Genomic DNA, 16,327 nt, shown 5'->3' with positions numbered 1-16,327 from the left:
AGAAACAAAAATAATTTTAATATTTTAAGGTGATGATAATGAATGGATGCTAATAACTTTATATCAGATTTTACCTCATCTCTCTGCGGTGCGCGTGAACTTTCACCTTTCAACATGGCGGCAAATTGCAATTTTGCTCACATGTGATTCATGGAATTGGGGTGAAATTGTCCCTCTCCTGATTGTCAGTTGTGCTCACAATGGTATAAAGCACCCCTGAGAAACTCTGAACTAACTGCCACAACCAGTGCTCATTTGTTTCTTGTTGTGCCATTCCCAAGGCAGAAGATTACCGATATTGCCCCCCCCCCCCGTGTAATTTACTCCAGCATGGCAAACGTCGATGGTAGGTCATTTTGTGTTGTCATATTAAACAGTTATCATGTTACAACAGCAGTTTAAGTAATTTCTAATGCAAATTGGACTCAATATGTTTATACGTGTCATTTATTTTGTTGCTAAAAAAATTAAAGGTTAAGTAAGGAGGTTTGGTTGAAGTGACAACGGGTATAATTTTCTTTATCTGCATAGTCTCCTCATTGGACTGAAAAGAAAAATGTGGAAATTGGCCCGCTTCAGAAATTTTGCCAGAGACTTTGGTCGGGAAATAAGTGCTTTCGTAGATTTGGTACGCACTGGCTTGTAAATGGTTCTCGTTTTGACATTGTCCTGATTTGCATAACAATGATCAGATGGGTTTTGCTTACATCTCAGGGGCCTTCACCTTTGACACTGCACAATTGCTTACTCGAATCTACGAAAGGGCTTATTTTATTTTGGTCAGTTTCTACTATTTTTTAGGCCTCAGAGAGGTCTAGATCTGTTGCTGGAGACTACACAGGTCTGTTGGAGACTACACATGTACATGTACATGTAGCTTGATAGGTGTTGGTTCATTGGACGCAACTTGTTGTCAGTGGTGTATTCAAAATTGATGGTAGCAAAATGTTTTGTCTGTCAGAGTTGACGTCAGAGCTGGTGGAGGTGGAGTCGGAGATGGAAGCTGTGCGTCTGCAGATGCTGCAGCTGAAGGGGAGGAGGGCGCACCTGTTGTCACGGAAACAGCAGCTAGAACAGCAGATCGAGAGGATGCAGGACAGCAAAGCTGCTGTGCTGAGGGAGAAGGACTGGAGCAGGACAGGTCAGCAGAGTCAGACCAGCTTCATCAGACATGAGAACATTGGAGAGAAAAGCACATTTGTACAGACATTAGAATGAGATCATTATGATGATGATTATAAAGTATAGTATACAGGTTGCAAAATAAATGATTACACCTTTGCTTCAGAAGATTTTCACTGCAAGCTAGGAGCAATTCTTACATTGCAGATGACTCCACTCTACCCTCCTCTGCTCCGCTCCACTCTACTCTTTAGTTATGGCTTTTAAGCATGTACTTACATCTTTTAAATGCCTTTATTTAATACAGATTTTGAATGGTCAGCCAGATTGCAAAGTCTCCTTGGGTCTGTCTTCAAGCTGTCCAAGTTCCGTCCTCTGCAGCTTCATGCCATGAATGCCAGCTTGTCAGGACACGACACTGTCCTCATCATGCCCACTGGGGCAGGCAAGAGTCTGTGTTTTCAGCTCACAGCACTCGTGTCTGAAGGTTGGTGGCTCGTTAATTATTTTAATACAAACTGTGACGAAGCACAGATCAGTTGATATTTATTACAAATAGAGGATCAGTAAACATTAAATAGAAACATGAATATATAATATAGTTTATTGGACAGTTGCATTTTTGTGTTATAATTTGTGGGTTTCTTAACGAGATAGATAAAACTATTTTCATTGATTTCTCTAGTTTGGGGTTGAGGGTTTAGGCCCTGAGAAAGAAATGATATGCATGTTCTTCTTTTTTTTAAACTCTCACCTAGCAGCTTCTTTTCAAACTGTAGCTTCCTTTCAAATGTTTAGATTACAAGCTTGTCAATTCTTGTTCAACTTGATAAATGTAAGAAATGCACTTAGTGATACTTGTCTCCCATATACTTTTTGCTGATGATAGTCATTCAGTAGTTCTTTCCATCGACAGGCTAGATAATCATGATTGAGTATTTGATTGAGTCCTTTGTTTCCAGGTGTGACCTTGGTGATCTCTCCCCTGGTGTCGCTGATGGAGGACCAGCTCATTTCCCTACAGAACCTGGGGATCCCTGCAGCAATCCTGACTGCCAGCACCCCCAGAGCAGAGGTTACCCAGGTCCTGAACAGTCTGATAGACAAGTTAGTACTGTGTGCTGTATCTTCAGTTTTAGCCTGCGACTGTGAGTGCCAGAATCAAGTGTCTTTTTAGCAAGTGCCCACAAATGCCCACTCTGTACAAGTCCTTGCTGCACAAATCTTAGAATTTACCTAGCTAAGGGTGTTACGAATATCCATCCATTGCTTGTATCCTATCTTTAAATCTTGCATTATTTGCACCTTGTTTTTATTTTCATGGTTTTCACAGTGACCTCGCCCTCTGAAATTCATGACACTGTGAATATGCATTTTCAATGTCATACAACAAAACTGTACTACAGAATTGTTCGATCATCAAGTTGAAACACAGCAAAAACCTCCTATCCCCTCTACTGTAAAAAATTGTCAATTTGAAAATAAACGAATTTACAGTGTCATTTATGTAATGTGCACAAAATATACTTGTATGTGATAACCCTTCACCTGGACATGTCTTGATCTACAGGAAGTCTGACTTGAAGATGCTTTATGTGACGCCTGAGAAAGTTGCTAAGAGTAAGCGTTTCATGGCGAAGGTGGAGAAGATGCATTCTGTGGGCAGGTTTGCACGGCTGGTGATTGATGAGATCCACTGCTGCAGCCAATGGGGACATGACTTCAGACCAGGTGATATACATGTATGGCATCATAACACTGGACGTTACATTGCAGGGCTCGAAATAGTAAAATTGCACCCAAAATCGGAGCTGTGCACCTAATTTTTGACTGTGGGTGCACTGGTGCACCTATGTATTTTTGTAGCCTATAGGGTTAAGGTACAATTGTACACTAGTATACAGAAAAAACAGCATGATAACTTTTTGCTGTACTTTATTTGATGTATTATTTGTTTGAAATTTTGAAGTTAGCTATAGAATTACAGATTGAAGTTCTTAAGAAAGGCAGCAGCTTTAAACTTTGTAATTATGTTCTGAAGAACATTCAACTTTATTTTATCTGGTGCACCCAAAATTCTTTCTGTGCACCAATTTTTTGAGTTGGGTGCACCAGTGCACTTATTCCCAAATATGAATTTCGAGCCCTGCATTGTGTGGTGATAGGTGTTTTTTAAAGTTTTTTTTCTTTAACCTTTATCACATTAAATCATGATCAGATACTGGATACTACTACTACATTCGCCATTTGGCACCCAATTCCCTATTGGTTACAGAGTTAGGCAAGAGGGAGAAGGTGTAATGTTGGCACTACCAACCACCTCCAGTCATAAGCTACATTGAAATAGTCCCATTAATTCTAATGTGGTTAAGACCCTCTGCTAACCAACTGTCTTACCCAGCCAGCAACCACTTTTGATCGATGAGACCAGGTTTGACTGTACATGAATATTGAAACCAACAACATGCCCCTTAAAAATAAGTATTAAGTTTTTTAGAAACCTTTATACATGTACTGTATAATAATTGATTCCTTGGGTATGTTTATTTAAACATTAGATTACAAGTCTTTGGGAGTGTTGAAGAGACAGTACCCCAACGTACCCATCTTGGGCCTGACTGCCACTGCAACTTCGTACATCGTTGAAGATGTGAAGGCTATTCTGAGCATGTCCAGTTGCCTCCTGTTCAGGGCTTCCTTTAACAGGCACAATCTTTACTATGAGGTATGTGTTGTGTTTATAGAATACATCCTACCTACATGATACTACATGTACATGTATGATGTAGTATGCAACAACTTGTTATGATGGGAAAATAGAATTTGATTTGATTACATGTATCAAAACTATTATAGCAAATGCTTGACTTTCATTGAAGGCATAGTTTCTTTCATATAGTTTTTTTAAATATCTAACTTCTTTTATTACTGTTTTGTATTTATCACAGGTGCTTAGAAAACCGTCTTCTCATGGGGATGTGATGGAGAAATTAGCTCAGACGATAAATGGTCGCTTCAGAGGACAGTCAGGTGGGATTCAGCAAATCCACATTTTTTTCACAAATTGAATCGTGCTGTTTGTAGTGAGAAGTGCATGTAAATCATGGCTTGAGAATAGTTTATCAACAGCAGGGCTGTCTCCAGCTTTAAATCATTTTCTATCCCATGTTGTTTATTTTTATTGTTAAAGCTGTACATTTCATTTTAAGCTCGATCACGAGAATCATGTTTTCATCAGTTTCATGAAGTTCAGAGTTTTTGGACAAATGGGGTGAAATTTGTGTCAGTCCCAACAAGCAAATTTCCATCCCGGGATGGGTCCTGGAGATAGCTCTGATGTCTTCTCCTATATAAATAACTTGCTTTGAATCAGATTCTGCACAAACACTTTAACAGCGATGCTACTTGATAATTCCTCAGGTATCATCTACGTGTTCTCCAGACGAGAGGCAGAGCAGGTTGCCGGGGATCTGCTGAAGAGAGGAGTTCGGGCGGGGTATTACCATGCCGACCTGGATGCCAGCTACCGTAGCCAAATCCACAGGAAATGGCTGGCCAACACAATACAGGTCAGTAGTGAGTGTTGCACAGTTTCCTATCAGGACATTTTTCTTACTGGATATATTGGGCTTAAAACCTTCCAGTCTTTTAGTGTGTTTGTTTAGTGGATGTTTTGTAGTCTCTGTGCCAAAGATACAAGGATGTTGTGTAGTCATAATGATAGATAAATGTGCCTTTTGAGTCACCTTCTATACTACCTAGACTCAAGGAGGTTATATAACCTCCTTGCTAAACTAAAGATGTGTACATTTTGTACACTGACATACATGTATAAATGCTTTCACACAGTATTGCACATCGATTTCCCCCAACTCTGTGCAAATTCTAAACAAATCTGTATTGTACATTGTCTGCATCTAGGTTGTTGTTGCCACTATAGCATTTGGCATGGGGATAGACAAGCCTGATGTGCGCTTTGTCATCCACCACTCTATCAGCAAGTCCATGGAAAACTTCTACCAGGAGAGCGGGAGGGCAGGTAAGGTGGACCAAATCAAGCCTAATGTCAGTAATGATACATTGCCACCAAGCTATCACTACTATTATAATTGTGTCTGTAATTCACATATCAACATGTGGCGAGATGGTCTTGTTGCTAGGGTCATTGATTTGGAACCGAAAGGTTCTGGGTTCAAATCCCTAGCAGACCCCAATGCTGTGACCATTGGAAAGACACCTATTTTCTCACTTGACTCTGAAAATGAAATGAGCACCTAACTTTGATTAGGGATGTCCTCTTGGTTGGGACGTAAAGCCGGAGGTCCCATGTTTAAGGAGAGCTACACCTCAAGCACGTTAAAGAACCCATCACACTTACATGTAGGGTACATCCCAGTGTGAGTGGATCAAACATTACAGTCAAGTATCTACTGTACAAAACTGGTGTGCTAGCCCATGCAAAGAAACAAACAACAACGGTGTCTTTGACTTGAAATTTTTTTTAGAAATTCTCAAATGTTTAAATAATGATTATTTGTACAGGCAGGGATGACCAGCCAGCCTACTGTATCCTGTACTATGGGTTCCAGGACATCTTCAGACAGAGCACCATGGTCATGACAGAACAGACAGGGCAGCAGAAGCTGTATGGAATGGTCAAGTACTGTCATGACACCAACAGGTATTGGTCAGATATTATTGAAAGGTCTCAGTACATTTGAATCTACAGTCAAACTTGTATTAGCGGTCACCTTTGCATGGCAGCCACCTGGCAGTAGTGGTCATTTTTTGTCGATCAATTAATGGGCCGTTTCTCAATAGGGCATAGTGGTGAAATTTGGCTAGTCTTGTCACTTAAGTGACCGTTATAGGTAGGTTTGACTGTACTTTATCTTATATTAGTTGACGTAAGAAGACAAGGACATTGAACTATGTATTGTTATAGGAAAAAAAGGAATATTTTGCTCTCAAGCCGTTACATTCATTGGTATAGTGCAACAATTTAGTAGTTAAGTTACGTCCTATTTTTGGACAATCAAATTTGGATAAAAGAATGTAAAGAATAGTTCGGTAACTGGTACATATGTACACAGAGTATATGTTGTACATTTTACAACACACATCCTGTGCCTCTAGGTGTCGGCGTGCCATCATTGCTGACCACTTTGATGAAGGCTGGGACTCCACCAAGTGTAGTGGCATGTGTGATGTCTGTGACCCTACGCTAGGTATGCAAAAGCCATGAAAATCAAACTAACAGACAAGCAAGCAATGGTATACCACGCATAGTCTGTGTAACGCACACCAAACCACAATAGGCTTTGCCTGGGTACTATCCTACATGTTTGTTAGCGTGTTTTACGCTTGCTCTGCTTTAATGCTTTCACCAACACACTAACAATAGGGTGGCTTCCCGAGGGGCATGGCAATCAGTGGAAGAGCTGCATGATTGATTCATGCTACCTGTTCCAGATCCTTTGAAATATAAAGTCTATGATAATACCTTAAAATGTATAAGGAATATGTACATAACACAATACCAGAGTTTATTTTTTGGTAGTTTCTTGTCTTCAGACTGTACCATCTGAGTAGCTTGTTTTAGATGTTGATAAATTGAATGTGGTTTACCGACCTATATTTTCCAGTAATTACAACAGAGGAAGTAGACATCACCAATCTCTGCAAAGAGGTCATCACAGTAATCCAAACAGCAACAGCTAAAGAACAGCGTCTGACTGGGCTAAAGCTTGGTGACAGCTGGTTAGGGAAGGGGGACAAGCGCAGAACTAACCACCCCATGTGGCTGAGCCGTGAGATGGGGGAGAGAGTCATCACACACATGCTGCTGGAAGGGTACCTCAGGGAAGACTACCACTTCACTCCTTACAGCACCATCAGTTATTTGGTCCCAGGTAGTGTTGAACAAAGTTTAAATCTCAATCTTTAATCTTGTGTAGCTAAAAGCTTAGTACTGATAGTAGTGAAAAGGTTGTCAATCATAGAAATGTTTTCAATTGTAAAAATTTTACATTGTGTTCACAATGAATATGTTCTACATTTTCCATGTAATGTCCTATTATCAGGACTTGTGAATAAGGTACCGTAGATGTTTTTTCAAATTACGCAAGGTGTAGAAAAGGGACAAATTTATGTAATTTATGAGATACATTTACATGAAATGACACAAAATGTAATGGGGTGTAATAAGCAGTGATTAAACTCAAAACATTTTATGAGTGGCAGTCATCTAATGTCTTCTGTATTTTTTCTCGTCAGGACCCAAGAGTCACAGACTGATGAGTGGAGGTCTGCAGGTGACACTCTGCATTCCAAACAAGAGGAAAAAGAGTAGAACATCTGCAGCAGCAAGTACTGCAACATCGGGAACCAGCAGAGATGCTACTCTAAGTACGGAACATTGTGGCAACAAGAAGAAAGCATCTAACGTAGCTTCCAGTACAAACATTAAACCTGACATGTCCGACATTGAAATGAGGGAATGCTTTGGATTTGGTGAAGCCTCACCTACAAGGCCAAAGAGTGCACAGGATAAAGACTGCATTGTGATTTTGGATGATGAAGATGATTTTGTACCTGACAATGTTGGTCCAAGAGAGGTAGGAAGTGGTGACCGCATTGCCAACTTCAACACACTATCTACCTCTCATATCCAGCTACAGAATAGTGCTAGCAGGATGTCAGGCAGCAAATCAGGCATGGTGAAAAAACGCAGAAAGAGTGGTTCCTCAGATCAGCACCACAGGAAGAAACCTTTCAAGAAAGGTGACCACAAGGGGTCCAGGAAAAGTCACACTGATGATAAAAGAGAGCGTTCACAAACACAGCATGAGGACAATTCAGAACACTGAAGTTGTACCAATAACTAAAAAGATGTGAAAACCCTGATATGATCAAATAAGTGTTGTATATCAGGCTTATTATCAAGATAGAGAGAGTGGTTAAAAACAGAGGAAAGTGAAAACCAACCTGTTTAAGAGTATATCCTGTAATGATGTCAGCAAATCATTTATGTCTGTTGTTAATTTTCCAAGATGTTGACCGAAGAGAACAACAATGGTAACACAAAAACTCTCTAGAGACTTAGATGTTTCATTTATTTCTTCATGTAGCAATCGTTTATTTACAGTATGGCACCTTGAGGTATAGAGGATAGCTTGCAGCCCTTAACATTCTAATTGTCTTCATCACTAATACTCTGTATATTCTTTACAAAAAGAATGATTATTGCTGGCACAAAATTTACAGCTTTTCCTCTACAAAAGTATTAAACGTGAATTTATTGGTTGTAGTTTATCAATCTCAATTTCATGAGATCTGGCGGTTGCCTTGACTATGCTAATAACAGAACATACTGGTATGATGAAATTATTGGGACCATCTATACAGCAATGTGCAACATGTACGTCTTTAGACAGGTTGAACATTGTGCAATTCCAGTATAGAAAGTAAATCATGTTTGTATACCAACAGTTTAGTGAGATCTATTTTGTTTATGGAACAGGAGATTCCATGCCTCTCCAGTAACACTGGTAGTAAATAAGATTAAAGTCTATTGAGTCCTGTAAGTCTGTGTATGTTATTATTGGATTCAAATTCTCCCTGCTGCCTAACCCCATAACCCGCATGTATTGCCATTGGAATTGAGAATATCATTGTCTTCAGCTGAATCTTATGGCATCTTTAAGTTTGAAGCCTAGTTTTGTGTGCTAGAGTTGTCAGTGCTAGCTGGGTGGAGTTGCTGTGTGCCGAGGTGGAACAGTCAGCTGAGGAAGCAGGTTACATGTGGAGATGATGTCCACCTTCTCCTGAAGACTCCCCAGGTCCCTCTGGATCACACTTAGGTTATGGGTCACATCCTGGGAAAATGGGGAGAGCAGATGTATATGGATAATGCATGGCTTACATTAACACTCAGAATACTGACTTAAACTCAAGCAAATAGTAAGGCATAGTAGTGGCACCTACATGTAGGTCAACACTTGAATGACTGCAATCAAAACCCTTATCCCAACACACAAGTACAAAGAACATTCTGACAGACTAGTCTATGCAAAGGAAAGGGATCAAATCTTCTAACAGATCTTGCAATACTGTGCACAAGCAAACACCACAACACAGTGTAAAAAACTACCTACCCTGTCCCTGGTGTTGAATTGCCCTCACTTGGATCATGCTGTAGATCTACCTTTGCAGCTTTTCTATGAATGTTACTTGTGACTAACCTCCCACTAAAAAACTGTGGTGTAAAAACTACAGACCCTGTCCCTGGTGCTGAATTGCCCTCACTTGGAGTGTGGTGTAGATTCTAGCTTTGTAGATTTCCCACTGTTCTGTTATTTGTGACTACTGGCCAACTAAAATTTGTCCCTTACCTGCAGTGCTGCTTTGGACTTAATGAGATGTTCTGTGGAGGTGTGTATGGTTCTGTTGCCATGGTGATATGAAGCTGACAGGAATTCTTTAATATTCTTCTTCAAGCTTCTGTTCCTCTCATCTGTTGACAAAAAATATCACTTTTTCTGATACAAAAAAAGGACAGGATATACAAATGTAGCAACATGATGATAGGTAATGTGATGACATGCTTTTTTTTACATTCACATTGTTGATTCTACTCCCTTAATCATGCAATCCTTAGCAACATATATGCTGTTTGGTGAATCATGCTAGCAGATTGTTCAATGCAGATATATATATTTTCAGAAGAACTGAATTAGTGTAAAAGTCGGTAATACACTGTCTGTAGTAATTGTCACCTACCTAGTTTCTTGTGCAGCAGTGTGTTGTACTTGGGAGGAATTTTCTCTATTTCTAGTTTTCCCATCTGAGACTGTCCACTCTCTACAGCTGCTTCTATTGAAAACGATGTTGACAAAGTGTGTGTTGAAGATTGTGTTCAGCAGTTGTGTAGTCTATTCGTACATGTTTAATGATTTGGTTTATTATTCAAATTCAAACTTTACACCATGAACATAAACAGACTCGCAGCCAACAAGTATATAACATACATAGTTAGCTGAATTGCACTGACTGTTACATACAATTGTCGACAATTAAACTACTCAGAACCAATACACTAAGACGGTAACTCATTCATTTTAAAATTATCTGTTATCATTAAAAATTATTGCACGTATCATTGTTATCTAAATTTGTAATTAAACTAAAAAAATTCACATATTTCTGACTATACCTCTGATATGATTTTTGGCTATCAGGTCAGGCGGGGCGTGTGGACAAATGTTGAAATCAATGAAAGCTACATTGTTCGGATATCAATCAAGTATTGTTCAAGTTGGGTAGAGCTATGATCAGTCTGTTTTTGTGTTGAGCAGTGATACCATATAGGGTATGGGGCTTTTTTTGTATCGTTCTGTTCTCGTTTTGGTAGTGACCAACTGGTTGCTCGATCAAGTTTCTCGGGCACTTACGTCACCACGGCGGGGGGGCAACCATGCTCTGAATGACCGTGAGCGTAAGAGTTTGCGGGCAAATGTTGTACACAGTCGGTCGCGTTGTTGATCTAGTGGTTCGAGGTCTAGTAGACTGCAGGCTAATGTTTCTTTATTATGGGAAAAAAATACCTGAAGCTAATACCTGGCAAACTGTTACAAGACATGATGCACCAAATCTGTACTTTAACTAGTTAAGTTTAAGTGCTTAAGTACATTAGCTGTGATATGAGTTGGATACTTGTAGGTTTTGGTCAATACATTCTATCCTATGGCATACCCCTGCCCTTTTATAAGGGTATCTAAGTAAAATTTAAACATGTTCAAGACTTGACTAATTGGTCAAAGAGGTTTACTAGTAATGTCTCCCTCAAGGGCCAGTAACCCCAACCTGTTATTTTTGTTTATTTTATTTTACTTTACTTACTTTGTTGTATAAGTTTTGTTTCTGTATTTGCTTTTAATGTTCGGACACCAGGAAGAATAGTGTATGGAAACCACTAATGGAGATCCTAATAAAACAAACAAAGTTGTAGATTGGGATTCGAACCACAAACTTCATGATGCAGAAGCCGCAATCCCAACACGCTGTCTCCGACACTTGGATTGTGCAGAAAGGAAAGATGCTAACAGGTTTTACCTCCTGTTGCTGTCTGCTGTTGCCTGTCTGTTGATATGATCTCTGCCCCAGGCTCTGTGTCAGACTCATCATCAGTCTCTGATGCCTCCCCACTCACAACCACGCCTGCCTTCTGGGCAGTGTCTAACAAGGAGAGGGAAAAATTGGCACTATCAGTGTACCAAAAAAAAAAACATGGCGTACCTGAACTTGTATTTGTCTCTAAAAGTCTATATACCGTACACAGCATTTCGCAGTAACCATATACAGTGTATAGCATTTTTTCATTCATCTTAGGTTGTCAGAAACCAGATATGCAGATCAGTGCTAATCATTTGCATTACCCAAATGCATTCTATCAGCTATAAGTATGTTATGTGTTCTCATATTCTAATTTGTGCTGACAACTGAGGGTGATGATCTCCTTACACACCTGGCATCACCCCCCTGCCGGCACCCCCCTCCATGATGGCTGCCACCTCCCCATCCGAGTCCTCCGACTCCGACGCCTCCCCTGCCACAACGACCTGGAAACCCGCTGGCTGGCTGGACATGGTGTCTCTGGGTCAAAGCTTCGGACACGGAAGAAAGAAAGGAAAGTATACATATCGTTTTGACCTTTGAAATTGAACAAATTTGTTGAAAAAAAGTTCCTTCTTCTACTGCTTAGCTATTGCAGCGCCCTTGTTTCAAGTTCTCTGCGTTTCTGTTACGTACAAGTTGATACCAATGATCATCACTAGGCTAAAACAAAACGATAGATATGCAAAAGACGTTCATAAGAACAGACATACAGTACTTCACTTTGGGTCGTCTTTGTCGATTTCAGTTTTCAAACCCGGAAGTCAACACGTCAGGTCAAAGGTCGTCTACCCACAATGCGCTGCGGTTGTGATTCGGAAAAAAGTGTCTCTGACGTCTTGGAATGCGTCAACAACAGCTTTTACTCTGATTTGGGAGGTATTTCAAACTTCTTAGGGAATTCCAGACGATTTCAAGGGGTTTGAGGATCCAGAGAAGCTGGATTTTGAGACGAATGCCTGCGGAAGAACAGGGAAAACGAACCAGGGATCGCGAGAAGGACCGGAACTCTCAGACAAACATGGCGGACAAGGAACACTCCAGGAGGCGATCTCCCTTGGTATGGTTAAAGATGTTACATTTAAGGCCTTAAGGGTTCTGAGGACTACAAGAAATCTCTGTATACATTATACTTCAATCCTGTACTTTTCTTTGTCTTAAAGTCAGGTTTGCTGGGACTTAACTGTGCGTCGATTTGCATACTTTCAGTTCTTCCAAATCTTTGATAGTATTAATCTTGTAAGTTCGTCCCAGATTAATGGCTGAGACAACTACACATGTAAACTTAGTAGCCATATCTTAAAGTATTCAAGTAGTTAAGTGCTGGTTAGAACTCTGAATGCCGGTTAGATCTCTGAACCCCTATTTAGGGTCTCATTTATGTATTACTCCGAGTGGGTACCCTAAAAGAGTCCGTTGCCCAAAAAAATGAACGGCTGCATGTACATGTGTCTAAAAATCCCTTTTAGCTAGGCCAGCTGATATCAAGCGTCAAACTGATGAAAGCTTGTTCGTAACGGAAGAAATTAACAGGTAAAGTTCGGCAGCCGCGCGCGAGGTCGGACGTCCACAGCCGGACATTGGCGGTAATTCGGTCGATCACTTTCAGCTGGAAAGTGCCTATTTAGGGGGTCTAGCTAAGTGCCGTTTTTAATTGCCATAAAAAGGTATTGTATGCCAACTGGTAGTTGGCAATTTTTTCAAATGATCTAGGGTAGATGAGCTCAACAGAGAATGAATGACATCGGTGCATTTCCTATAGCTTCATTACGAACGCGCCCATGTAAAACACGTTTTATAACATGTAAGCCTATGGGGCGGAAAAACTCATGAATGAGACCTTAAATAAAAGTGAAAAATATTCATAAAAAATCAACGATTAGCGCTGGAGCGTAAATTTCAAAACGATTGATAACCCGGCGTCACCCCGCATTTTCTGACCGCAAGTTGCCATGGCAACGGACTAGTCTACATTTTTGAGGGGTGTTTTTATTGTTTTTTCATTGTATTATGCTTTGCTAGAAATAGAAGCCATTTGAAAGAAGACTAAAAGTTTCAGATCGTAAATACACGAAATAGAGCATCCTTCTGTTCCTTCTGTTGCGTTTTGTGTTGGGAAATTAGGTGTCAACAGGCACAACGACGCACGTACCTCACTAAACTGCAGCTGACGCGTACGCAAGCTAGCATATTGCAATACACTTCCAGACGTAAGCTCCGTGTCAAGTAAAAGGCTATGGAATACACTTTGGCTGACGGCGACACCCCCCCCCCCCCTTCCCCCATGCCTTATTCGTGTATCTTGCCTTAATTGTGTATCTTAGGACGATTCCGACGGCCGTCTTTGTGTCTGTACCAAGATTCCATCCTCGTTCTTTCAGAGTCTACCCAGCCAGGCTGCGCACAAAGCAGCACTTTGAGTCGTTGTCTAGTCCTGTACGCCTTTGATCGCATATCAGCCAAGCTCAAAAACACGCTTGCTTGCCAACATGGGCGTAATTCGAAGCCCAGAATCACTAAAAGCCGCACAATCTGTTCTCTCCTGAACCGCGTCCGCTAGGGGGCGCTTCATGCTTTTCACAGGTGTCAACGGCCAATGCGTCGACGTGAGACACCCGTACTTTCAAGGATGATGGAGAAGATAGTTTTCTTTCGTTTTAATCATTATTGACTTAATACATTATACTTAAGGTCTCATTTATGTATTACTCCGAGTGGGTACCCTAAAAGAGTCCGTTGCCCAAAAAAATGAACGGCTGCATGTACATGTGTCTATATCGGTGTAAAAATCCCTTTTAGCTAGGCCAGCTGATATCAAGCGTCAAACTGATGAAAGCTTGTTCGTAACGGAAGAAATTAACAGGTAAAGTTCGGCAGCCGCGCGCGAGGTCGGACGTCCACAGCCGGACATTGGCGGTAATTCGGTCGATCACTTTCAGCTGGAAAGTGCCTATTTAGGGGGTCTAGCTAAGTGCCGTTTTTAATTGCCATAAAAAGGTATTGTATGCCAACTGGTAGTTGGCAATTTTTTCAAATGATCTAGGGTAGATGAGCTCAACAGAGAATGAATGACATCGGTGCATTTCCTATAGCTTCATTACGAACGCGCCCATGTAAAACACGTTTTATAACATGTAAGCCTATGGGGCGGAAAAACTCATGAATGAGACCTTAGTCTAGAAAAAATAATCATGTCAGGATTTTAGATGATCCCTTCAACATATATCTTGTTGTGCTTTAGGTGGAAAAGAAGACCAAAGATTCCCAGAGGAGGAGAGAGGAGGAGAGGCTGGACCGCGGACATGCTGACAGGGGAGAGCAGCGCTCAAGGAGCCCTGTAAGGAACCGTGGAGAAGACAGCCGTGACAGAGGGAGGGAAAGAAGCAGGGACAGAGATAGACGGAGAGACAGAAGCAGAGAGAGGGACCACAGAAGATTGGAGAGGGGTGGAAGGGAGGAGAGGGGAGGAAGGCAGCCCAGAAGACGGGATGAGCGAGAGAGAGAGGAAAGAAAGTTTGTGAAAGTGAAGGAAGAGAGGGACAGGAACGATGAGAGAAGACGAGACGACAAACACAGGAAACCCGAGAACCCCTTCGTATCGGAAGAGGGTACAGAAGGTGGGGAGGAGGGAGAGGAGGCAAACAAGGACGAGCCCAACTTTGAACTCTCAGGAGCGCTGACAGAAGAGACCAACAAGTTCCGCGGAGTCGTAATTAAGTACAGAGAGCCTCCGGAGGCTCGCAAACCCAGGAAGCGATGGCGGCTCTACCCCTTCAAGGGAGAGGAGGCGTTAAAGCCGCTCCACATCCACCGCCAGAGTGCGTACTTGTTGGGGCGTGAGAGACTTGTGGCCGACATTCCGATAGACCACCCGTCGTGCTCCAAACAGCATGCTGCCCTCCAGTATCGGTTGGTGGATTACGAGAAACCCGATGGCACTACAGGGAGACGCGTAAAACCGTACATCATCGATCTAGAGTCGGCCAACGGTACTTATGTCAACAACCAGCAGATTGAGGCCAGTCGGTACGTGGAACTGCTGGAGAAAGACGTGGTGAAGTTTGGCTTCAGCTCCCGGGAATATGTTCTCCTCCATGATACATCAGACACTTCAGGACTGCAGGCTGGCGAGGACGACGAGGGATTGGATGATGATTAGACGTACTAAACGTGCATCTCTTTGTGTTTGGTTATCCCCGTAGTGATGTCATACAACAATAAACATGCTGTGTTTGGTGCCTTCATGTGTATAGTGATTAGTGTGTCAGGGGAAGTACATGTAAATATCATAGGGAAACAAAAAGTTACTAGTCTTGAATGAATGTATGGAAATTGCAACCATATCATAGTGTTTGTCTCTTCATTGTTTGTACCAAGGTTATTGTTTGTATTTGACAGTGACATTCTTGAATGCATTATGAATATGTTGATTCATGTAGCATCTGCTTCAGCCAGTTGTGCAGTGAGTTATGACATGTTACACCTTTTATGAGGCTACTCACAGAAACAGTTGAATGTAGAGGTCTTAGGTTGCAGTATTGTATCAGGTATGAAACTATCAGACCCTCTCTTTATTGACACTTCTGCAGAACTTTAGTCAGAAAAATTCAAGAAATTTTGTGAAAGATTTTGAGACAATATGTCACTGAAAATAAGATGTACATGTAGTATTGCCTTCAAGAGTGTTTAGTCAGGGAGACTCAGTTCTATATATACACATGACAATGACCGTACATACCTGTATAGTTGAAATGTGTGTACTTCGACCTTAATTGTAGTCTTCCAACTGTCTCTGCCATAGAAAAGTTTTGCTTCATCTGTTCTATGATTTTTTTCCTAAATAGTGATTTTTTTTTTGTAATCTTGTGATTTGTACTAACCCAGCATTGAAAATAATAAAGGTCCTTCCCATACATACTGTGTATAGGCCCAAAGGGTGGCACATGTCTCAGTTTAATTATCCCTTTGGCCACATGGATCTTTGCTTCCTGTCTTAACCTCATGATGGTATACATTTTCCTATGTGAAGAAT

At 41.2% G+C, this 16,327-nt stretch overlaps 3 protein-coding genes across 3 annotated transcripts; 2 read left to right on the top strand and 1 right to left on the bottom strand.

The window, feature by feature from the left end:
• The first annotated feature begins 83 nt into the window (after nt 1–83).
• LOC136433198 (ATP-dependent DNA helicase Q1-like) lies at nt 84–8,708 on the top strand. Its single transcript, XM_066425143.1, has 13 exons — nt 84–346; nt 962–1,141; nt 1,430–1,609; nt 2,085–2,229; nt 2,693–2,853; nt 3,681–3,847; nt 4,071–4,152; nt 4,543–4,691; nt 5,044–5,161; nt 5,665–5,803; nt 6,259–6,350; nt 6,768–7,034; nt 7,399–8,708. The coding sequence occupies exons 1-13, from the start codon at nt 331–333 to the stop codon at nt 7,989–7,991; spliced, it is 2,289 nt and encodes a 762-aa protein (XP_066281240.1). The 5' UTR covers nt 84–330; the 3' UTR covers nt 7,992–8,708.
• LOC136433219 (biogenesis of lysosome-related organelles complex 1 subunit 3-like) lies at nt 8,231–12,113 on the bottom strand. Its single transcript, XM_066425182.1, has 6 exons — nt 12,009–12,113; nt 11,648–11,786; nt 11,236–11,358; nt 9,904–9,996; nt 9,516–9,637; nt 8,231–8,999 (listed from the first exon to the last, which is right to left on the bottom strand). The coding sequence occupies exons 2-6, from the start codon at nt 11,766–11,768 to the stop codon at nt 8,865–8,867; spliced, it is 594 nt and encodes a 197-aa protein (XP_066281279.1). The 5' UTR covers nt 11,769–11,786; nt 12,009–12,113; the 3' UTR covers nt 8,231–8,864.
• Nucleotides 12,114–12,246: 133 nt separating this feature from the next.
• LOC136433212 (smad nuclear-interacting protein 1-like) lies at nt 12,247–16,208 on the top strand. Its single transcript, XM_066425168.1, has 2 exons — nt 12,247–12,355; nt 14,537–16,208. Exons 1-2 carry the CDS (start codon nt 12,251–12,253, stop codon nt 15,452–15,454), a joined length of 1,023 nt encoding a protein of 340 aa, XP_066281265.1. The 5' UTR covers nt 12,247–12,250; the 3' UTR covers nt 15,455–16,208.
• The last annotated feature ends 119 nt before the right edge of the window (nt 16,209–16,327 follow it).

The sequence above is a fragment of the Branchiostoma lanceolatum genome, chromosome 1 (genome assembly GCF_035083965.1).
Source record: "Branchiostoma lanceolatum isolate klBraLanc5 chromosome 1, klBraLanc5.hap2, whole genome shotgun sequence".
NCBI lineage: Eukaryota > Metazoa > Chordata > Leptocardii > Amphioxiformes > Branchiostomatidae > Branchiostoma > Branchiostoma lanceolatum.
This window is presented reverse-complemented; position numbering and strand designations above follow the sequence as displayed.